Source organism: Cryptomeria japonica, chromosome 5 (assembly GCF_030272615.1).
Source record: "Cryptomeria japonica chromosome 5, Sugi_1.0, whole genome shotgun sequence".
Lineage (NCBI taxonomy): Eukaryota > Viridiplantae > Streptophyta > Pinopsida > Cupressales > Cupressaceae > Cryptomeria > Cryptomeria japonica.
Window position 1 is genome coordinate 731,702,989 of NC_081409.1, and position 25,801 is coordinate 731,728,789.

General features: G+C 39.1%; 1 protein-coding gene across 1 annotated transcript; it reads right to left on the minus strand.

The window, feature by feature from the left end:
* Positions 1-24,268: 24,268 nt before the first annotated feature.
* LOC131876138 (uncharacterized) lies at positions 24,269-25,570 on the minus strand. Its single transcript, XM_059220932.1, has 2 exons — positions 25,091-25,570; positions 24,269-24,823 (listed from the first exon to the last, which is right to left on the minus strand). The coding sequence occupies exons 1-2, from the start codon at positions 25,568-25,570 to the stop codon at positions 24,269-24,271; spliced, it is 1,035 nt and encodes a 344-aa protein (XP_059076915.1).
* Between the last annotated feature and the right edge of the window lie 231 nt (positions 25,571-25,801).

The following is a 25,801-nucleotide window of genomic DNA, read 5'->3' on the forward strand; positions in this document are numbered from 1 at the left end:
GACCTGACTATGAAAAGGTGGGATGCTAGACGCATGGAGTACTTTCTTAATGACAGATGAATAACAAGCCATGGCTTTGGATGGATGGATGTATGTATGAAGTAAATGTGATCGCAACAAGTCTGAAAAGATAATGGAGCCATAGCCCTTACGAGTGGCGCCTATTTGCCAGGTTTTCACCATCGCACTTACTCAAGGCGCCACCGGAGTGTTTGTTCACCGTTTGGATGCATGATGATTTTTTTTATTTTTATTTTTTATTTTTTATTTTTTTACTTTTTTGAATGTTTTTGTATTTTCTTCAGGACATTTTCTGAATGTTTTGGTATTTTTCTGATATGTAGGGGAGCCTGATGCTCTATATAGCTTAGGTATAAAACCGTTTGAGGTGCATGCTGTTGATTGGATCTGCAAGCGGTTCTCCTTCTGATGTAGCCAACTGATATGCCCCGGACCCGAATACAGCAGTGACAACATATGGGCCCAACCAGTTTGATTCAAACTTGCCTTGATGTTCTTTGTTTGGTTGGTTGCGAGGATTTTCTCGAAGAACAAGATCACCTACCTCAAATGTACGAGATCTAACTTGGTGATTGTAGCTTCTACTCATGCGCTGCTGATAGGCTTTGAGGTGATTGTATGCAGCTTGTCGCTTCTCATCTAGTAACTCTAAGTCCTAAAGACGAGATACTCTGTATGCTTCATCATCGATGAGATTGTGCAATGAAACTCGTAAGGATGGTATCTCGACCTCAATAGGTAAGATAGCTTCAGCACCATAGACCAATGAATAAGGAGTTGCACCTGTAGGGGTCCGAATGCTAGTTCGATATGCCCATAGCGCTGGATTCAATTAAACATGCCAATCACGGCCGACATCATTGACTGTCTTCTTTAGGATCCTCAATATGTTTTTATTGGATGCTTCGGCCTGACCATTGCCTTGTGGGTAATAGGGAGTGGAAAAGCGGTGTTGGATATGAAATTTCTCACAAAGCTCACGGACATCCTGATTTTTAAAAGGAAGACCGTTATCTGTGACGATGGAAATGGGCACACCATACCGGCAGATGATGTAATTGAGGATGAATGAGGCGATCTGCTTGCCGGTGACTTGGGTAAGTGGAACAACTTCGATCCACTTGGTGAAATATTCGGTGGCGGTAATAATGAATTTATGGCCATTGGATGAAGATGGATGGATTTTACCCACAAGATCAAGACCCCATTGACAAAAAGGCCATGGTGTTGTGATTGGTTGCAGTTCTTGAGCTGGTGCATGTATTAGGTCGCCATGAACTTGACATTTTTTGCACTTCCTGACAAAGTAGTAGGAATCCTTTTCCATAGATGGCCAATAGTATCCAGCTCGCATGATCTTCTTGGCTAGTGATGGACCACTTGAGTGAGTCCCGCAAATTCCTTCAGGTACCTCTTCCAAAGCCTTTGTTATCTCACCTTGTTCTAGACATCGAAGGAGAGTACCATCAAGACCGCGTCGGTATAGGGTTTCGGCAATAATGGTATATCGAGCAGTTTGGCGAATGAAGGTTTTACGTTGGTTATTTGATTGGTTGGGAGGAAGGGTGTGATCGCGGAGATAGGTGTAGAACTCACTGTACCATGGGGATTCAGAACCAACAAGACAACATATCATTTCAGATTCGGGGATATCATAAGCGGGGATCCAAAGTTGTTCTACCAAGAACTCGTAGCGTGTTGAATTTTGTGGAAGATCTAGTAGAGATGCGATGGTAGCCATAGCGTCAGCAGCTCGATTCTGATCTCTTGGTATCTGCTCAAAAGTGATAGTAGTAAATGATGTCTTTAGATTGTCCACCATTTGCTTGTATGGCATGAGTTTATCATCTTTGGTTTGATACTCATCTGTTGCTTGTCGAATGACTAGTTGGGAATCGCCATATACTTGCAATTCTTTTAATTTCCATTGTATGGCTAATCTGAGTCCTGTGATCAAGGCCTCATACTCTGCTATGTTGTTGGTGCATGGAAATGTGAGCCTGTAAGACTTCGGGATGCTATCACCCTGAGGTGTGATAAACAGAATGCCTGCCCCCGAGTTGTGCCTAGTGTATGAACCATCAAAGTATAATTTCCATGACTGTGCTTCTGTAATCATGAATATCTCTTCATCTGGAAAATTGGAAATGAGAGGATGATCACCTATGAGAGGTGCATCGGCCAACTGATCTGCAATAACCTGACCTTTGATAGCTTTACGATCCACATACTCAATATCAAATTCACTTAGAATCATCACCCATTTGGCTAAGCGACCTGTCAATGCTGCTTTGCTAAGTAAATACTTGAGTGGATCAATCTTTGCAATGAGTTGCACCTTGTGTGTTAACAGATAGTGCCGCAATTTAGTGGCTGCTAAGATTACTGCTAGGCAAGCTCGCTCAATAGGTGTGTAATTGAGTTCATAGCCCACCAGTGTGCGAGAGATGTAGTAAATAGCACACTCTTTTCCTTCTGCATTATGTTGTGCCAGTAGTAAACCTAATGCTGTACTTGTCGCTGAGATATAAAGTAACAACGGTCTACTTGGATCTGGTGGCATCAACAATGGTGGATTCATGAGATAGTCTTTAAGCGTCTAAAATGCTTGTTGGCATCTGGCATCCCACTGAAAGCGGATGTTCTTGTGTAGCAGGTGTGTGAATGGGTGACACTTATCAGCCAATTGTGCAATGAATCTGCGGATGGATTGAAGCCGCCCTTGTAATGTCCTTAGCTGACTGATATTCTTTGGAGGTGGCATGTCCATTATTGCTTTAACCTTTGCTAGATCGACCTCAATGCCTTTGCTTGAGACAATGTATCCTAGAAGCTTCCCGGAGGTCACTCCGAAGACACATTTCTTTGGGTTGAGTCGAACATGGTATTGTTCCAGTCTATCAAAGATTTTATCTAAGATGTGAAGATGTCCTTCTCTAGTAAGTGATTTTGCTAGTAAATCATCCACATAATCTTCCATTATAGTATGCATCATGTCATGGAAGATGGTGGTCATTGCTCTTTGATAGGTCGCTCCTGCATTCTTTAGACCAAAAGGCATTACATTCCAGCAGTATGTGCCCCATGGACATGTGAAGGCTGTCTTATGTTGGTCCTCTGGTGCGATCTTTATTTGATTGTATCCTGAAAAGCCATCCATGAGTGAAAGCATGGCATGTCCTGCTGTCAAATCTACTATGATGTCGATATTTAGTAGAGGGAAGTCATCCTTAGGACATGCCTTATTCAGATCTCTGAAGTCTGCACAAATTCGGATGCCCCCTTTTGGTTTGCCAACTGGTACAATGTTGGAGATCCATTCTACATAATCAATTGGTCTAATGAAACCAACATCCAGGAGTTTCTTGAGTTCTGTTTTGACTAGCACGGCAATCTGAGGATGCATCTTACGAAGCTTCTGCTTGACAGGTTTGGCTCCTTTTGCTACTGTGAGATGATGCATGACTAAATCAGGATCAAGCCCAAGCATGTCTGCATATGACCATGCAAAGTTGATCTGACGTTGCTGGAAGAACTCTATGAATTGAGGCTGTTCCTCTGGAGTGAGAAGAGATGCCAGATGTATGATATGAGGGTTTTCAGGAGTCCCACATTGTATTCTTTGGTTTCCTCGATAAGAATCGTTGATCGTTCCTGTTGTGTACTAGCAGGGAGAATGTCAAACCCTTCATCCTCAGGCGCCTCAGAGAGGTTTTCACCGTTGGATACGCTCTTTCTTTTTACTTTTGTGGGATCAAACAGTGCCACAGTGTGGTTTTCACTGGAAGATCCATGTTTTAATGTTATATTTTTGCAGCTGAAGGGTTTGGCATCTGCCCCGAAGTATGCTGCGCTATTAAGTTGAATGGCGAATCCAGCTTTGTGATCCCCGCTTGGTAGATTATCCCTTAATTCCAAAAAGTCAATGATAGCCTCATTGTTTTGGAAGAGGTCAAGACATGGGGGATTTGGTTGGTTCCATTCGATGAGTTCAGGGTGGATAATGGGCATTACTTCATCGATTAGGTTAAGTGCGGGAGATGTATCAGTGAGGGTTAAGACAGTGTGGTGAAGGTCGTCGATGGTACTCTCCCTATCAGAATCCGGCGTAGGATGAGACGTAGGGTCTGTGGAAGATGTTTCCAGCTCAGGTACCCAAGTGGTCTTTATCTGTGCTTCTCCGTAAACAGGAATGTCTTTGCATGGCGGAGGTGGTGACGTGTCTTCCTCATCTGAGGTGTTAAGCTGTACAGAATCAAATTCCCACTCATGTGAGTCGGTCTCTGAATCACTTTCCAGCATCCGATTGCTATACCATACTGGGATGTCGCTGGAGTTGAATACTGCAGGTGTGATTGGTTTATGTACCTTTGAGGTGATCGGTGCTGCAGGAACTGTGATGGGGTTTAAAGGTTTTGTCACTGGAAGTATCGACAGTGTTGATTTAGTGGCTTCTATTGGAACGGCTGGTGCCATAGATGCTGCTACGGGTTCCAATATAGTTGCTGCTATGAATGGTTTTATTGATGTGATGACTGCTATGGATGGGATTACTAGTTCGATTGGTGGGATTTTTGGCACTGATGACGGTTGCGGTGGGTTTGTGAGCCTCGATGGGGCAGTGACAATATTGCTTGATGGTGCTTTGATTATGAAAGGTGTCCTCTTTACAGTAGGTGGGCAAAATGGTTTGCTAGGTTTTCCTTTAAATCTGAGTTTAGGAAGGATCTCTTTTTCAAAGCCTAGGCCTGTATTACCTTTGGGCTTGAACTCTGGCAGCAGCGGTTCATGTCGTCCTTGTTTGCAGTATCCCAAAGCACTCTGACCATCATATCCCATTCTTACCATAATGAGGAGGCCTTTGCCATACTGTTCTGTAGGAAGTGTAACTCGCGGTATGTCAGTGGTGATGGGATCTTTATAGATCCAGTCCGCTAGGTCCTCATCTTGTGTTTCTTCCTCTTGACTCCTTCCAAGGACGAAAGGCGTCAAGGCACATGCAGGTGTGATTAGTGGTTGCTGGAGTAACTGTTGTGGTTTACCATGTGTTCTAGGAGAAGTGGGCATTTGTCCCACACAAAAGAGCTGACTTAAGTTGTATTCTCCAGGACCTTCCTCTGCGACTTTCATCTTAAGCTTTTCTTGCTTGGGTATAGGAGTGTTTGAACTGGCAAGAGAGGCGGGATTTACATATGATGTGGAAGAAATAGCTTCCCTATTATTAGGAACAGTAATCTCCGGTTGATGGCTGATATTATGGCAAAATGCGAAGGGATTTGCATCGGCCAGGATTGTGATCTCTGCACCGTTATGTGGGAACTTGATACATTGATGGTAGGTAGATGGAACGGGTTGCATGGCATGTATCCAAGGTCTTCCTAATAATAGATTATATGGCAGAGGAAGGTCCAGAACCTGACAAATTATGTGTTTTACCACAGGGCCCACTCGGATTGGTAGTACCGCAGCTCCTTTGGATGAACGCTCTGCATCATCATAGGCCTTGATGGTGATCTTCTTGCGAGGATCCACTGATTCTATTGCATATCCCAATGCTGTGACCAACTGTAGTGTACAAATGTTTAGGCCTGCTCCATTATCGATCAAGACTCGCTTGATCCTGTGTTGGTTGACAAAGCCTTCAATGTGTAGTGAAGCATTATGAGGTTGTTGGAAGGAAGAGTTGTCACTTTCAGAAAAAGTGAGACAAGGTGATGACTTTAGACTTCCAACCATGGCTTGAAATTGGTCCGTATTTAGGTTTGCAGGGACTGATGCTTCTTGGAGTGCTTGATCCAAGATAGTTTTATGAGAGGGTGACAGACGCAAAAGCTCCAAAATGGATATAAGTGCAGGGGTTTTGTCTAATTGTTCCACAAGATTATATTGCTTTGGGGCGGAGGTGGTGCCTTGTGGAGCTGCCTTTATGGTGACCTTGCCGCGACGCGTAACAACATTGCAATTGGAGGTGGGATTTTTGAAGGTGATAGTTGCAATTTGTTCACTGGCATCATACAGGTGATTGACAGTGTAATTATACGCAGCTTGCGTATAATCAGTGGTATCAGGACCTCGTCTGGAAGTGGAAGGACCCCTTTGATCTTGTGATGGAAGTGGATTCTTGAACATCAGATGATCATTATTTGTTGTTTTTGGGTCATGTCCTTCAATCTCAATTTCTCCTCGATCAATAAGATCTTGAATGAGATCTTTCAATCAGTGACAATTACTTGTCTTGTGTCCTCTTCCTTGATGGAACTCACAGTGTTCAGTATCTCTCCACCATGTTGGTTTGAATTGAGGCTCATAATTCGATAACTTAGGTAGAGTGATCAAATTCTGAGAAATGAGTTGTCGCATCACTATTTCAATGGGTTCCCCTAAGGGAGTGTATGTGCGTTTTTGTTTTTGTGGACGAGGTCTTGGTTCATCATGAGATGTGATGCGACCTTGATTAGGAGGAACATTTGTGTTATTTTGAAGTGGAGGATTTTGTCCTGCAAACCGAACCACAGGTTGTGCATTTTGGACAGTCCGAGCATCCACAACTCCATCGTTGACGATATTCTTATTCTTGTTCCAGAAGTTTGGTTTATCACTATTGAAGCGCGGGCGAGGACCATCTTTTGGTTCATTAAAGATTTTGATGAGTCCTTTCTTGATGAGTGCCCGTTCACACTTTAAACCCTTGGTGATCATATCATTAAAAGAGTCTGTGTCTTTGACATCCAGGTGAAATTCCATTTCTTCGTTTAAGTTGGAAATGAATATTTCCACTAGTTCTCGTTCAGGTAACTGAAGAGAACGTCTGCTAGACATTTGGCGCCATCGTTGTAGGAATACTGAGAATAGTTCACCTGGTTTTTGTTTGGTGTTGCACAGATCAGCTATGGTGATGTCGCGTTCAATATTATAAGAGTAATGAGATAGGAACTTCTGGATGAGTTCCTCAAATGTTCTAATGCCACCTGGTAGTCGGGAAAACCATGACGTGATTGTTCCTCCCAAACTTTGGGGAAAAAGGCGCATTAGGTATGTGTCCTCATAAGCCACTTCAAGACAAGCGGAATGAAATTCTCAGACATGATCACGGGGATCCCCCTTTCCTCTATATTTTTCAAATTTGGGTGTTTCGAACCCACGTGGAAAGGGTGGCATATAAAGATTCCTATCAAATGGATAGGGATAGATGTCGTTAAGTGAGAATTGATTGGTCTTAACACCACTATGAAGTTGTTGGGCGAGATTCTCAACTTGTTGCCGCAACATCTCCATTTCATTTGGAGGAGGAGGTGGTGGGTTACCTCGAGGAATGTTATATCTGATGTGATTTCTACCTCTTTCTTCCTCATGGCGACTTTGTCTTTCTGATGCTTGTCTTAATTGGGCAAGATCAAAGTCCGAGGGGAGTTTGGCTCCTTCTTGAGCGAGTTTTAAGAAGTGAGCATCCGCATTGCTCCTAAGTATTTCATCAAACAATCTGTTAAAATGAGGGTTATGCTGAACCCTTTTGAATGTTGAAGGAGTGGGAGTACTTGGGTTTTCATCATTTACGTTTCCTCCAAGTGCTTCTTGAAATTCATTGAGGTTGTCCTCTTCTTCCTCAATTTCTATTTCTCGTTGCCTTGATCGCGATCGAGTTTGAGCCATTTTGTTTGCAAGTTTGTGTTGAAGTTGATTGAAGATGATGATGAGTTGTTCGATGAAAGATGGATGATTTAGTGTTTTGTGTTGTATGGGGATCTCTAGCACTTTAAGGTAGATGTAACCAAAATTCCTTCTTTGAATTGCTTGTTTGTTTGAGGAGTTTGGATGTGATAAGGTGTAGAGAAATCTGAGATGTGTTACAGATTTTGACTACCTAGCAATGAGAGGATTCACTCATGAACTAGTTTCAACCTGCGTAGATGTGTCTCTTAGGATGAGCTTATCCTAGATGTAGAAACAATCTAAAAGTGATGTGATGTGTTTGATTTCAAGCAATATCTAAAAGAGAACTTGGGACAAGAACCTCTTAATGTTTTGAGAGTTTTGGGATGGATTGATGATGGAATGATGACGTATGAATAAGATGATGGATGTTTTGTTTTCAACTTCATTAAAAACTTTGTGTTACAAATGGAACAAACTCTCCTTCTTCCCTTTCAGGCGTTGGTGGCACTTCTCGAGCTGTGTTGTAGGTGATACAGATGTTTGGGAAGAAGTTGGGATTAATCTTTCCTCCTTGATTTTTGTGATAACTCAGAGCTCTATATTGCATAAAAGCTCTGCGGTTCAATGATTCGGAATCAAATTCGTTTGTTTTAACTTGAAGATAGAGACGCATGCGATGTAGAAAGACTCTATGTGAGACAAAGATTTGTCTATTGAGATAGAAGAATTTCCTCCTTTTGATCAAAGCCTTTGAGCTTAATGGTCTCCTTCTTAAGTTGATATTCTGATGACACTTCTTCTTTCGCAAGATGTGAAGAATGGTCATAAAATTTGACTCTTTGTTGTTTGTACTTTGTTTTTGATGTGTTTGGTTGTTTTTGAGAAATGTTGGATGAGTACTTTGTTTTTGAAAGTGATTTGCTGATTTTTCTTTGACAAGAAAACAAAGCAAGCACACAAACACAAGAATGTTGCCCCCAAAGGCACAAATGAGTATGGGTCTAGATCAACCCAATCTTTGGACTTGTATATGACCCTTCCTTTAGATTTATTTTAAGGTGTAGTTCCAAAGCCTAAAGTCGGCTCAATTTGCACTAGGTCTGTAAAACGAACACACTTCAAACACTTTTTATCCCTAAGGTCAAATGGCCAGTTGTGATAAATTTAGCCCACATCTTGATATTTCTTCGACTCTGGTACTACATACTTTATGAATCCCGCCGTGGCAGGTAAGGATGTGATATACTAAGTCTTGCACGAGCATAACAAATAGATGATCCCTATGATGGGGGAGTCACCACTTTTATCAAGCCACAAGTGACTTTTCAAAAAGCTATGTTTCTACTCAAGGAAATATGTATGGTGAGTATCTTGGGAGCAAAACCATCTATGCTCTTGCACTAAATTATATCTCAAATATCCTCAATCAATAGAACGGGTGGGCTACTACTTAAAGGTGTTTAGTCATGTTCGATATTTTTGGACATAAGTTCATTCTGCAGTGACTCACTTAAGAGCCTTGTAACTGGTGGTGGGGCCCATTTGTCCTTTCGGCCAGTTACACTGTAGGAACAGCTATACCCAAGGCTACAGCTTTCGCTCTCACCTGATTTCTATAGCGGCTCGAAGGATTTACCGCTCGAGGTCGTTCCCAAGAGTATCGATCCCTTGGCAGGCCTCTCTTAAAAAGATAAAATTTGAGCGTTACTAACACTTTTCCCTTGCACCTAGGACCACGAGAGCCAAGGGAGAGGATAGTGTGTGTTAGAGGTAGGACCACTCGACCAACTCTTTTGCACAAGTGTGCCAAACACAAAATTCACTTGTTCCTTTTAATTTGTCATCGCAATGATTTTCTATCTATTTGGAGATGTTGCTCCAACAATCATGGTGTTCTTTTTAATTTTCAAAGGCAATTGTTGGAGTAAACTAGAATTTGAAAATCCTGGTCAACTTAATGAAAAACACATTTGCATGAAGTAAAATTGCTTTAAAAATGAGACAAGTTGATTGTGAATTTTATTTGCACCAAAATGGAAGTGTGGATTGTAAGTTTTATCTTGATGCAAGAAATAAAATTTGCCTTGTTGATTTTAAGCACCAAAAGAATTTGTTCCTAACTTTGCAACAAAAAAAATTTGCGTGTTTGTTTTTGTGATTCTTTTTAACTTTGAACAAGTGTGATTCTTTTTTAGAGCTCCAAACGAAAGATATGGTTCTTTTTAAAACTCCAAATGAAAGTGTAGTTGATTTTAACCCAAAAGGAAAATGAATTTATTTTATCCTAACTTGAAAGACAAAGTTAGCAATATGAACAAATTTATTTCCTAAGCTAAAATTGCTAAAAATAATGCTATTGTAGGGGTTAGTTAAAACCTGCACAAAAGATAATTAGTTAGAAAAATCTGCATGTTTTGGTGGGCTTCTACAAGCCTAAAATTTTTGGTTTTCGGTTACAAGGAATTTTCTTACAACTCTTTGTTACAATAGCTCTACTCTGTGTGAAAACAGAAGTGCTATTTAACATGAAAGAGCAACATTATAGACAATAGCGTTAAAGTATCAATTTGCGAAGGTGCTAAATTGAGAAGAAAAATGCAAGAGAATGACCTGTGTGTCAATTAAAACATTCAAAAGTTAGTAGTCTTCAAAATGATTGCTCTTTGATTCACGTCGGGTTCACCAAATGATGTCATGGAAATGGGGACAAGGCAACAACAAAGTTCAATGTTAATAAGTTAGTTTCAACCATAAAAACAAAACAAAGAACTAAAAACCATTCCAAACATATCAAGAGAGATTTCAAAAAAAACATGAAAGAAGTTTAACAAAATAAAAGAAAGGAGAAGAGCCTCCCTAAGATGCTTCCATGATGCCTTTTGATGCTTCTCCCTTGTTTCTCTCCTCTCCAAGTCCCAAATGAGTGTAGCTCTCAGCTTTTAGCACTAGCCATGGATGCCATATGGAGATTCAAGATGGTTGAATATGATAAGCAAATACTATGCAAGAGTAGATAGTGATGCTATGAAAAAGCTCTATGCTAATGCCAGTATAACAACAATACTCTAAAATGCTTCTCTTTTGCTTGAGGAGAAGGGTTCTATTTATAGAAGAAATGGGGAAATGAAGGGTTAAGATTGAATGGTTTAATCAAGGGCCAAGTTTGAAAGTTGGGGATCCATGTGCACAATTGGCACCAATAAAATGGTGACAAGTGTCAACATAGGATTGGGTTTGAGAGAAGAGGTTGGAGGCATTAAAGGCCCGAGAAGACCTCATGGTTATCTAGAAGGTAAGGGTCAAGTCTAAATTAAGATTACCCATTGGATTAAGAGTTAATCCAAGGATAAACCTTTGTGCAAATGTTTAAGAGATAATCATGGTCAAAGCATTAATGGCCTGATGAGACCTTTGGGTTGGGTAGAGGTTGAGTCAAAACAAATGTTTTAACCATGTGGGAGGGTTGAATTAACCATTAATGGTTATTGGAGACTTTGGGGATTAAGTGGTTGAAGGTTGAAAGCTTTCAAAGGTTATCAAAGACTCTGAGGGTTAATTTGTTGAACACACAAAGCATTAATTGCTTTTCAAAGACTTTGGAGTCTTTGAGAAGTGACTCCAATTTGCTTAGGAATGTGACAATATTTAGGGGATGGATTAGGCTAATTAGGAAGGGTTTAGAAGAATCTAGAAGGGGTTTAGGCATACAAGTGGATTTTGTAGGAAAATGCAAGTGGGAGAAATTTTGGTATTTTCAATTAAAATAAAATCATTTATTTCAATTAAATGGTGTAATTTGCATTTGGATAAATATTCAAATAAATATTAATTTATTTAAATGAGAAAAAGAAGATAAAGCATTTAAAATGCTTGAAGACTTTGAGGGAAACCATTAAAGGCTTGAAGACTTTAAGGAAAACCATTAAAGTCTTTAAGAAGACTATAGAAGGAAGCCATCAAGTTTGAAGACTTTAAAGCCATCAAGTTTGAATACTTTAAGGGAAACCATTAAAGGTTTCAAGTGGGTGAGGATAAATAGGATTTTAAATAAATAATTTATTTAAAATAGTTGTGCAACTTGCTTTTGTAGGAAAATACAAGTGGGTGGAGGATAAAGGTGATTTAAATAAATTATTTATTTAAAATAATCGTGCAACTTGTATTTGTAGGAAAATGCAAGTGGGTGGAGGATAAAGGTGATTTTAAATAAATGATTTATTTATTTAAATGTGAGAGGTGGGATTTTGGGGGTTTTAAATAAATATTAATTTATTTAAATGTGAGAGAAGATTTAATTAAATAAATATGATTTATTTATTTAATTAATGGTCTGAATTTGGTTAAGTGAATTAAATCAAATAAATTGAATAATTTATTTAATTAATAGGAGAATAGGGTTAAGATGAATTAATTAAATATTAATTTAATTAATTATTAATTGATGGTTAAATAATCAAATAAATACTAAGTATTCATTTAATTAAGTGGACAGATTTATGTGACTACAGAAACCCTAAGAGATATTCCTTGACTCTCTCTTCACTACAAGAAGTAGTCAAAGTGAGATAGCTCCCTAGGCTCTTTCGTATTCCACTGTGTGTACATGAGAGTGGGATTAGGTCTACGCTACTTGGTTCCATTTTGTGCTCCACATTTTGGTGAACCCGACGTAAATCCAATCTTCCTTAAATTTGTATTTCCTAGTTAGATCTAGATATTGCATCTTTCTTTTCATTAAAAAACATAAAAAAAAGTTTTCATTCATTGCATTGTGTGTTTTAAGTTTTGTATGCATTCTTCATTTCAAAAATGTCGAACCTTTATTTACAAGACTTTCATTCCTTTGATAATGCATTTGCTTATGATGATTATGAGTTTAGTAAGGAAGAACTAGATGAGGCTCTTGATGAGTTTCTATACCCTAAACCTTCTAAACCTACATTTATACAAAAGCTAATTAACCTTGTTACTATGTCATTTTGTAGTGATGAGAAAGATAAGTTGAATGGTTCTTCTCATGAATACATTCCTATCAACTCGTCCTCTAAATCTAGTAACATGGTGATTTATAACAATCCCCTTTAAGAGGACCTATCTCCTTTTTAATCTAAAGACAAACCATTTAATAGATACAATCATTCTATGTTGGATGATGCTCTTGATGATTTCATGTCTTTGTCAACTTCTTCAAACAAAGATCACACATCTAAAAGATTGATTAACATGATAAATGTGAATGAACATAGCAAACCTCTTTTTGTGGTTCAAGGTGCTTACCATTCTCCAACATCACAGTCTTTAAACCAACCTCTCTTTATGGTTCAAGGTGGTTATGGAAATGATCCTTTTTGTACCCCTTGCAAACCTATTATCACTGTGCAAGGAGGATATCCCACTAAGAGTCGTTATTGAGTATGCTAAACAAATAACTAGAGAGAGTTATCATTCAGTTGCTCTTACCTATAACACGAGAAAGAATAGGCAACCCAATCCTCCTCCAATTATTCCAACTTCACTTCCTAATCCTCAACATGTTCCTCTTCAAACACCTTGCATTTCATAAGCCATTGGTAAGGAGTATGATCTCATTGAACAACTCAAGGCCACTCCTGCCAAGATCTCCCTTTAGGATTTAATTTAAACTTCTTCAACATATCATGGAATGTTACAAGATGCCTTTAAAACCTTGAATATCCCATGAATAGTGACATCCAATAATGTGGCTTCTTTGATTGACTCTATAACCACACCCAAAGCTCAAATTGTGTTCACCCAAGATGAGTTACCTCCTCGTGAAGTTCAATATCAATATGACCCTCTCATGATTGTTGTTATTATCAATGGAAATGTTATAAGATGAACCCTTGTAGATAAAGGCTCTAGCCTTAATGTTTGTAGTGCTAACCTATTGCATAAGATCAATATGGACACTTCTCTCATCAAACTTGATTCTCTTACTATCTATGGCTTTGATAATGTGGCTAGGTCTTCATTAGGTATCATAACCTTGCCTGTTAACATAGGACCGGTTACCTTATCTACACCTATTCATGTCATTCCCAAAAATTTGATAAGAAAAGTATTTCACGCCCCCTCTGGCAATCCCCTGATTTTTCACAACCGCTCTAACAATGAGCAACCTCATACCGGAGAAAAAACATCCATCCAGTGTCACAAAATATGCAATGACTCCATACATAATTCTGTTCGAACACCATCTTCTCACTGATAAAAAGTTGTTCTCAGACAAATGAAGAAATTTGTATCCATTTCTACCCATTTTATCACCCGCCTAGTGAATTTATAATTAGAATTCCCTTCCAAGTGGTGGTGCTAATCCATGTGAAGAATCATCATCCTGATATCTTCTGCTCATCTCGTCAGTTATGAATTCTAGCAATCATGCCTGTAACTCAAGTCACCATCATTTTCTAGGCCATCACTCCATTGCCACCTACATGTGTTCACCTTTCATGAATGATTTTATTATGATCTTATTCCTTTCTTAATGTATAGTCTCCTATTTCAGGATTTTTGTTAACGAGCAAATCTCTGAATTTATCAGAGAACTCATGATCTATCATATCAAAATTTGGAGTTTTTCTTGATCCTTTCACATCTCTGAGATATCATCTTTGATTGTCTAATCAATCCCGAGTCGACAAGTTTGTATCCTGGTCATCCCATCTCTTCCTCGCGGGCTTCGATCGGTACCTCCAAAATCCCTCCTAATTTCATATTTGAAACTCAACTGCAGATCCTACCCAATTTGGCAAATCTAACGATCATTGTTTGTCAACGCAACATTTGACCCTCCATTTGTATCAACGAACCAACAAAATCATGACTAATCAGCACCACATCATCTTTCAACCAAACTCTGCCAACGACCCCACCGTAGGTCTTCATGGTCAATCTAGGACACGTGGCATCATCTCGTGACACCGCAGTCCATAACTTCCTTACAACTACCATCATGGGGATATGGGGGTCATCAGATCTATTCACTCTTTACTGCTTTGCACAATGCTCGTTAACTCCTCCAGAATTAAAAATTGAGCACCTTTCACCTGAGGACAAAACATCTCCATTCATTTTGAACATGTACCAATTGATAGGACTGTTAGTAAACCGACTTTTACCGCCTGAGAACTGGTAACACAATACTTTGATCGGTTATACGGCCAACCTAGTCTATTTCCGTTGAAAACACATGGCACAATCTCGCAATGCCACGATCTTTATAATTTTTGTACCTTTGACCACGAGAAAGCGCAAACCATTGGATTCATTCTATCTTTAGCAACCGGTTGAAATACTTAGGACTTTTGGACTTAAGAAAATTATGGGCGTGGGCACAAATATTTAAAGCGAGACTGATCATAGGAAAATTTTTGCACATGACTTAGGAAAAATCATATGTCATAAACCAGTTGACTACCACCTAATTCTTAAGAAATAAAATGGCCCCACAAATGGCAAACAACCCTTGGCTTTAAGTGGGAAAGAGGTAACGACATAAAATATCATTTCTAGGGCTTCTTTACAAAACATAAGAAACTTTGATAAACCCTAAACCCTAGAACTTGGATCATTTACATAGGATACAAATAAAACCATAAAATCAATATTTGAGCTCAAAATTAAAAATTTCATGCAATCAATTTTCAGAGCTATCAGTGGGTTTGATGGTACTCCTTGTAAAGTTACTTTTGATCTGTGAGTAACTACTGCACAATCTCTGTCTTTGGGATTTATTGTGATTGTAACTACTGTATCAAGGTTCACTTCATATCCCTTCCTATAGTCATTATGTGCAAGTTTGATATCCATGATATGTGCTATAAGTTCATCTTCAAACCATGTCAAATAAAACGGTTCTTCATGCCCCCAGTCCTTAAGACAGGGATTCTTCTCTTCATCATATTTTGGTGCTTCTGACATCATGCAAATTTGGTTATCATATTCATAAGTCTCTCGACATTTCTCATCATTATCAAGTGCTTCTTGTGAATCATCATTTACTACATCCCCTGAGCTAATGGCATGAATAGTATAGTCATATGAGACTTTTGTGTAGTTAGTTTTATTGTCTTGTGTTCCCGATGTAGATGCCTTCCCTTTATCATGTTTGACAAATGGAACCTTAAATATGGTGTGATTCATGTTTGTTGAAGTTTTGTTGGTGTTAATTGTGATGTCACCTTGATCAATCATGTCTTGGATTAAGTTTTTCAATTTATAGCAATTTGTAGTTTTGTGGTCTTTAGTATGATGGTATTCACATAAATCATTATCATTCCACCTTGTAGGTTTGAAAGGATCTGGTTCATATACTCTCACTTTTGGCAAAGTGATCATATTTGTCTATATTATTTTTTAACGATGATTCAATAGGTTCTCCTAGAGGTGTGTAATTCCTTTTTGGAGCACTTACCCTTGGGAATTTTGTGTTCATAGTTTGCGCAGTGTTTACATTGGTTGATACATTATTATTCTTTGTATGTGGACTAAATGATTGACTTGGGCTTTGTAAAGACAAGATCAGTTGAGCTCTATTCACTGTACGGGCGTCTACAACACCATCATTGGTCACATTTTTGTTTCTTGAGCAAAACTTGGATTTATCATTGTCGTTGTTATTGCCATTATTTTTGAGACCTTGTTCTACTAGTCCTTTCTCACACTTTAAGGATTTTTTAGTGACTTGTTTCAATGTGGTCAAATATTGCATTTGTATCGGGTACTTAATTTTAGGGATCAAGTTTTCTATAAACATGTTGACATTTGTTTATATAGATGATGTTGGTGCATTTTGAGAGGAACTTGAGGTCATCGCTTGTGTTTGTGTCACACGTGGTATTTGACTGCTATTTGGACCTAAAGTAGTTCCTCGTAGTAAGATTGTTGTGATATCAAAATCTTCAGGTAACTTGGCCTCATTTTGTAATAACAATGAGAGATAATTGTCTCTATCATTATGTATAAGAGCATCTAAGATCATAAGGACATGTGGGTCTTGTTGATTTGACTCAATCTCTTCATGTATTAAATTTTGTTATATCTCGTGTATTGTGGCCATTGCTTGAGGATTTGACCGTTGACTACTTGATATGTCCATGTTCCAAGTTGGATTAACCGATAGGTTTCTATTTGGGTCCATTTTACTTTTTGCCTTTTGTGACCTTGTGACGGGCATTTAAGACTTCTATATGAGGATGATTTAGAACCTAATGCAAGCTGATAATAACATAAGACTCTAGACCTAAATACAAAATATGCAACACTAGACCAGACTCTCTATTGGGGATTTGGATGTGAGACTTGTTGAGTATTTTGAGATTTTTGCAATGCAAGTTTTTCAAGTTTTTCTCTCAGACATTCTGTAGCAGTTTCTCTATCACTCCTACATGCAATTTTGTACTCTCTATCTAGCTCGTATCCAACTCCTAGGTACTGAGGTGTGCTTCTCTTTAATTGCCAATCCAAGTTACCTAAACCGTCAATCATTTCTCATTGACCCGTGTTTCACACTAGATTAGGTTACTCAAAGGGGAGCAAACCATCACCTGGAAGACCCATTAAGACACATGCTATGACTTTCTAGGATGTTTATGCAAATAATGATGAACTAAGACAGATGCATATGAGGATGTTAATAAGGACACAAATGAGGATAATAATAATGGCGTAAATGAGGATGATAATAAGGATGTAAATGAGGACTATGCAAGGACTTATGCAACTTCTAAGGACGATAATAAGGATGTAAATGAAAACTATGCAAGGAATTGTGCAACTTCTAAGGATGTATATGAGGACAATAATAAGGACGTAAATGAGAACTATACAAGGACTGTCTATGGTCACAAGTATGCAAAAATTTTGAGTTTGTAGGACCATCTAATTTTTTAAGATAAACTTTGTTTCCAGTAACTCTATCTGTATGACAAGTTTGTTGTTTTTCAAATCTGAGAACAGTTGTTTGAAGACAGGTATAGCTGACTAAACTGTGTTCTGACTAACTCTAAGAATTCAGAGACGTGTAAGGTAGGGCCTAAAATAGCCCAAATACTAACTCAATACTGGTCTGAAACAATGATACACATAAAATCATAGAAGATAATATTAGGCTAGAAAGTGGACACTATTCAATGAGGCCCCCACAACAAAATACTGAAACAAGATGAATGGATAAAGAGTCTGGCAGCACTGACTCCACTCCACGACACACACTTCTTGGGCACGCTAGTCTCTCTTACCCCGAAGATTCAAAGATCTTATCACCAAGGGATTTTTGTCTCATAATGCAAGGTACATGAGGGGTATCTATGGGGTACAATTTGCACTCCCAGAATCACTGAATGTGATATTTGGGCTACTAAGTTGGTTCTTATTGTAAATTTTGAGGGATCCTGATCCAATGATGGATTCTTAGAGCAAGCCACTTAAGACTTTAGTTAAGTTTATCGATGCAGGGAAGGCCCCCACATACGTCGAATTCACTCAACACTCTAGCTGCCTGACCAATATATTTATATAGTGGCTCGAAAAACCCGCTCGAGAGTACGCTGGGAAAGATGATATCCCCAACGCATCCCAATTCGAAGTACCTCTATGGGGTGATGAAATCCCTAGTCAAAGATACCCCTCACTACTAAAATAAAAAAAGTGGGTGTTGTTATCACCTTCTCCCTTTCTCCCAATACCCCAAAGGCGGATGGAAAGGCAGTTGATGCAACAGTAGGTCCACCCCAAACATTATAAGAAGTTCTTTCCTTTTAAAAAAATGAAGTGTGGGTTATTCTATTGAGAAGCTTGATTCACATTCATTTTAAGACCCAAACTTAGGTGTGAGATACACATGTGCATGTCAATTTTAGAACACAAAACTGAAGTGTGAAAGCATGCATGTCAATTTTAACCAGGTTTGTTTTAAGCCCAAAACTGAAGTGTGATATCATGCATGTATATTCTAATTAGGTTTATTTTAAGCCCAAAACTGAAGTGTGATAACATGAGTGTTTATGATTCAGTAATAATCTGATCCTGTCTGTAAATTCACCACATGCTACAAACAGATTATCAGTAACCCAAGAAAATCCACAGAAAACAGAAAACTTAACTATGAATATACAAATGTGTAATGATACCTGAGTGAATGCATGATGGTGTATGAGCTATTGTGTGATCTTAACAAAGTGAATGCGTAATTTTGACAAAGCGAATGCATGATTCTGACAGAGTGATTGCATGAAAATATCTAAGCAAATGCGTAAAACATAGACAGACCAAACAAAACCCCAAAAAATAAAAGTTTAATTTTGATCTAGAACCTGCAAAACAGATTGTGATGCCCTAGCATGATCTCTCATCATCCATTCTATATTAAGAAAACCATGTTTACTCTATATGAGAGAACTAGGCCGTTGTATTATCAATGGTTGGTTGGTCCTCTAGATCTCGTATCTTCTTTTCTACTTTTAGGATTTGTTGATGGCATCTGCCTTGTCTTCTTTGTTCCTTTGTCCTCCTGGCACCTGAAATCCTAAATTGTACCTTACGTGCCATAAGATGTCATAATTAAAGCACACAATAAGGGTAAACAATGTTCATATTTAACCAATTTCATACATAATTTAACATAATAGAAAGTAAGAAACAAGAAAGATTAGATAAACAGAACAAAGAAATAACTCTGTCGAATGCATGATAGAATCCGAGTGAATGCGTGACAGGATAAAGGCTATTGTGTGATGGGGTCCGCACGAATGCATGACCCTGTGTGATTGATTGCGTGAGCCTGTTTATGTGATTGCATGACTTTTGAATCTGTTGCACAATTCGTACAAAACCTGCAAAAAAAAGAAGAAAATTATGTACAACTTGCAAAAATCACACAGAAAACAAAGAAGGTTAATTAGCTGTTGTTTCACATTGGGTTCACCAAAATGTTGTATGTAAAATTCATCATGTAATCAATCAAAAATAAAAGGAAATCATGAATCCCTATCTAATCAAAGAATTCTAAACAAAACCAATGAAATAATGCAAACAAGCAATAGGAATGTAAAACAAATCAATTCAAACTCCCTATTCCATGATCGCATGTAGCTTCCATTGTTCTTCTCTTCTTTGTGGTATGATGACTCTCAGATATTGCATTGGCAACCTGCAAATGACACAAAGATTTGAAGTTCGTGATTCATCATGATTGGATATTGAATGCTCAATTTATAGATTATTGAAGAGGATTGATTGAGAGGTGGAACAAATTGATCAAGAGGTGGAACTCAGGTGAGCTCACATGTTGATTGATAGTTGAACTGCTAAATTGGAGGTGAAACAAAATAGATTGAATAGATAATATGAGTTAACTGATTGGGGAAAAAGATGATTGAAAGATGAAAAATGATGATTGGAGGAAATTAATTGATGACAAAGAAAGATTTATTTAGAAAAAGCTAACTAGAAGATAGAAAAAGAATGATTGGAGGAAATTAAAAAAACTGGTGTAATTAATCAATTAATTGAAATAATCAATTAAAATAGATGGAATAGTTAACTAATTGAAAGCTTTTTGGAAAAAAACAAAGTGGAAGATAGAAATAGAGATTGAAAAGATAATGATTTAATTAATTAATTAATTTAGCATGTGCTTGCACTTTGACTTTGATTTTCAATTTGATTTTTGAAATTATGCACATGTATTTGAAATTAGAAGAAATTAAAAGAATATGATTTAGATGAAATTAAATAAAATTAAAATTTGGGGATTTGGAATTGAAGAATTAATTAGCTAATTAAATAATTTAAAGAAAATATTTAATTATTTAGAAATGGAGTTTAATTAAATAAAAAATATATATTTAATTTAAAGGATTAAAATTATAATTAATGAAATAATTAATATTTAATTAATATTTAGACAAAGGGTTGAATGATTAATTGAATAGAGAGAGAAATTGAAAATGGAATTTATTTAAATAATAAAGATTATTTAAATTTAAGGATTAATAATCATAATTAATTAAATAACAAATATTTAATTAACATTAGAAAATGGCTTGAATGATTAAATTACGATAGAATTGATATTGTCCAATAATTAGTAAGATGATGAAGAAATATGAATTTAGAAGAATAAGATTAATCAGCTTGATTAAATAATTAAAGAATTATTTAACTGATTAGAGGAATAATTAGTACATGATCAATGAGACATTTTTAGGTGTCTACATGGAGATTGAAGAGTTAATTGAGTTAACTAATTTGATCAATCAATTATGATTTCAACGTGTGCTCTACGATTTTGAATTGAAATTCAATTTCATTCTTATTTGGATTTGAATATTGATTTTCGAATGTTGAAATGCACATGAAATTTATTGAAATGTGATGAAATTAGAATTTGGTGAAATGTGAATTTGGAGAATTGAAATTAAATGAAATTAGTTGAAATCAGAATTTGGGGATTTGGAGGATGAATAATTAATAAATTAAATAATTTAAATGAAATTATTTAATCATTAGAAATATAATTAATTAAATAACAAAGATTATTTAATTAAGGAATAAATCATAATTAATTAAATAAATAATATCTAATTAATGTTTTTTTTTTAATAAAAGGGTAAAAACTTTATTGAACATCAGAAAAATGCATTACACAAATAGGCAAAGCCCCAAGGCCCCTAGAGAAAACAACCAAGCCAACCACACATCAACCAGCTTCATTACCATCCATGTCCTCAATGAAAATCTTCTGCAGTTCTTGACAATAGTCCCTAGAGAGGTGCTCCCGACCTTCCACTTTCCAATCACTGTCATGATCTGAGGCCCACTTGGCCAAACAATCCACCCCACCATTCCATTCCCGAGGAATATGGATGAAGGACACCTGCTCCATTAAGGAGCTAATTTGGAGAATCTGTTGCACAATCCTTGCCAATTGCCACTGAATCCCACTCAACTTCTGCTCAGTCAACAAATTAACAACAATTTGTGAATCCAATTCACAAATCACCTTCCTACAACCCAACGCCAAAGCCCTCTCCAAAGCATAAAGAATCGCTAAACCCTCCATAAGATTATTAGACTGCCATCCTTTATGAACTGAGAAAAAGAAAACAATCTCCCCTCTGCTGTTCCTACCAACACCCCCTATTCCAGTCAGGCCTGGGTTACCCCTAGATGAGCCATCAGTGTTAATCTTGATAAACTCCTCCTGAGGAGGTACCCACCTTCCCACCCTTTGCACCTTCTTAATAGCCCATCTACCTCTCCGAACACAGGCAGAGGTCGGAGATAGCTCCTGCAATCCAAGCCTACTCACAATATTTGCCTCATCTCTACCCAGCGGGAAGTTCACCTCACACTTAGCTTCCACTGTCTCTCGAATCATAACTGTGATCCTATTCCAGACTTGTTGAACAAACAATTTGGCCTCACGAAAAATCCTCCTGTTCCTTTCGAGCCAGATCTGCCACAGAATGAAAATGGGCCCAATATACCAGACAGTTTGGATAAAGGAGGATGGAATAGGAGGTCTACCCAAACCGCTCCAAAATTCCACCAGAGAATCAACATGGACACAAGGATGCTTCCACACCCCCCACCAATAGTGCCATATAAGCATAGAGAAAGGGCATCTGAAAAATAGATGAGAGGAATCTTCCTCTCCATTACCACACAGAACACAGATAGAGGGCCCCAAGAATCCTCGCTTGCGGATATTGTCCCATGTAAGACATCTATTCCAAGCCAAAGTCCAAGCAAAGCAATTACACTTCGACCAAGAAGCATTATTCCATACCTGTTTCCACCAATTCACTTCCCTTCCCTCGAGTCTTCGCCTCGTCAATTCCCAGTAACCACTAGCCACAGAAAAGACACCCTTAGGATTTGGGGACCAAGCTAGCCCATCCCTCCCCTTAAGAGAGCTACAATGTCTATTCGCCAAAATGCCCTGCAGCTCAGCACATTCTTCCTCCATCCCAACCACCGACCACTCATCAGGATTCTTCCACCTTTCCAAATCCAGCTGACTGCACCTGTAGACCACCTTAAAATCACTCACCCTTGACCATCCTGCATCCAAAAACCTCTGGCCCAGGTTTCCAAGGTTAGGAAACTGATCAAGGATGGGAGGATAACCATCCCAAGAGTCCTTCCAGAAAAGGACCTCTTCCCCCCTTTTGCAAATCTAGAAAAGCCCTGCCTTAATGAGAGAGGCCCCCCAATTAAGTGTGTTCCAGATCGAAGAGCCCTTTCCTTCAAGCGGATATCTAGGGATTTCCTCCAATGGGATCCTCTGCATATATTTATTGGCCAGAATCCTGGCCCAACCTCGATCCTGCTCAACACACCACCTCCAGTACGGTTTAGCTGCAAGAGCCTCCCCAAAAAGAATAGATTGCCTTAACCCAAGCCCCCCTGCTTGCTTTGGGCTACACACCAGGTCCCAGTTGACCAGACTCCACTTGGAAGCTGAAAGATTTCCTGCCCATAAGAACTGCCTAGCCAGAGAATCCAAGTCCTTCAAGAACCACTTAGGTGCCACCTGAAGCATACATCGACAGGTCAACAATGCCTGAACCATTGACTGAATCAGTTGGACCCTCCCTGCAAAGGATAACCATCTATGGGTCCAGTGATCAACCTTTGATCAAAATTTATCCAAAATCCCCTGTCATGACTCCCTAGGAGGGTTTCCAGGAGAGATAGGGATTCCTAAATAGGTCAAGGGCAGGGAGCCAATTTGGAATCTCATAATAACAACAACCCTCCTTTGGATATCTTCTGGAGTGTTGAAAGAGAGGATAGAAGACTTATCCTCATTAATCCTCTGGCTGGACGCCGCAAGATATACATCGAGGACCTTCTGTAAATTGGAAGCTTCGTTGATCCGGGCTAGCCCCATAAGGGCTATATCATCCACAAACTACAAGTGAGACTGCGACTGCAGGTCATTACCCCAATTCCAACCTTGAATATTACCCAGGGCTACATTATGCTTAATCGGCCTCCCCAGACCCTCAGTAAGAAGAATGAATAAATAAGGGGAGAGGGGATCCCCCTGGCGGAGACCCCGAGAGGCCCCGAACAACTCAGTATGATCCCCATTGATAAGCACTGAAAAAGAGGTGGACGTAACACAACTCATCACCCACTGGATCCATTCATCAGCAAAACCAAAAGCCTTGAGGATTTTCTGAAGGAAGCACCACCAAACTCTATCATAAGCCTTGGCCATATCCAGCTTGATAAACATAGCCTTTTCCTTGGAGGTTGCCATAGAGTGGATGGTTTCTGTAGCAATGACCACCCCATCTAGAATTTCACGGCCTTCCACAAACCCACTTTGCTCCTCCGAAATAACACTCCCCAGGCACTTCTTCAATCTGTCTGCAATCAACTTAGAGATGATCTTGTAAATCACATTGCAAAGAGAGATGGGGCGGAACTAGCCTAACCGGTGGACCCCTTCACATTTGGGGATTAGAGCAATGAAGGTCGCATTCAAAGCCCTAAGCATCTGCTTATTTCTCTGGGATTCCTGGACCACATCCAATAAATCAAGCTTGATAATATCTCAGAACTCTTGAAAGAACTCAATCAGGAACCCATCCGGTCCAAGAGCCTTCCCTTTCCTCATATGGAAGACAATCCTCTCAAGTTCTTCCATCAAGATAGGCCCCAGAAGTTGCTCATTCATCTCCCTCGAGACAAGAGAATGGATGCAGGCAAGAACCAAATTCTCCTCCTCTGTTTCCCCCTGAGATTCTTCCTTAAAGAGGGACTGGAAAAACTGAAGAGCCTCCCTAGACATCTCTTCCAAGGATAAGCACTGCTCACCTCTATCATTAACCAGAATAGGAATGGAATTTTCGTGTCTCCTTGCTTTCACCGAGTTGAAGAAGAAAGTCATATTCTTGTCCCCCTCCTTCAGCCAATCAATGCGGGCTCTCTGCTTCCAATAAACTTCTTCCCTAGTCTCCCATTCCTCAACCACCTTGACAGCCTTGTCTTCTTCTCTGAGAAAATCCTTCGACAACCCATGCTCTCTGATTTCCCTGGTGATCTCACTCAACACAATTTGGGCAGCTTTCTTCTCACGAAAGATGTTCCCAAACCCTTGCCGGTTCCACTATTTAAGCTAGCGCTTAACAAATTGTAGCTGTTTGGCAAAAGTGAACATGGTAGTGCCAAAGGCCGGCCTGCCTTTCCTCCACCAGTCCGCCACCAGATCCTATAAAGAAGGGTCCCTAAGCCACATAAGTTGAAATTTGAAAGAAGGCGAGCGGGCAACCCGAGCCGAGGATGAAACCAACTTGATGGGCCAATGATCTGACCCTCTCCAGTCAAGAATCTCAGAAGTTGTGGACCACCCCCCGCTAATCCAAAAACAAGACACCAGAAAGCGATCCAACCACTCAGCGATCCAATTCTCACCAACCCTCCTATTGTTCCAAGTGAACACGCCATTGCTAGGCTTGATGTCAACTAGCTGCAGCCGGGAGATACTATCTTGGAAGAGGACTGAAGACGGTTCCAACCGCACGACACCCCCCTTCTTCTCACTCAACTCCAGAATGGCATTGAAATCTGCTGCCATAATCCAAGGATGGAAAGGGGCCAACCTTCGCATACCAGCCACATGAGACCATAAGTTATGCTTACATGGAAGATCAATGGGAGCATAGATATTTGAAAACAAAACGACCTCCCCAATCTCGAGGCTAGAAAGAACCTCGGATGTTGAGGATCTGGACATGGCCCACCAGACAAGGTGAAGCCTTAGAGGGTTCCAAAGACAGGCAACTCCTCCTACGGATCCAGCTGCCCCAACACACTGACATTCGCCATGCCCCCACAGCTTTGGCACAAGACCCATCATACTCTCCACTGACAGTTTAGTTTCTTGCAAGAAAAGGATATCAGGAGCATGATTCCTAATCAAATCCTGAATAACTTTTTGTCTAGGGCCGCTGTTCAAGCCCCTAACATTCCATGAGAGTACAATCATTTGGGAGGTTTGGAAAAGTGAGAATCCAAGGTCTTTACTGACCCTGACTCAATCAAATTCTCTCCCATCATTTTGATTTTATCCACATCCTTCTTTCTG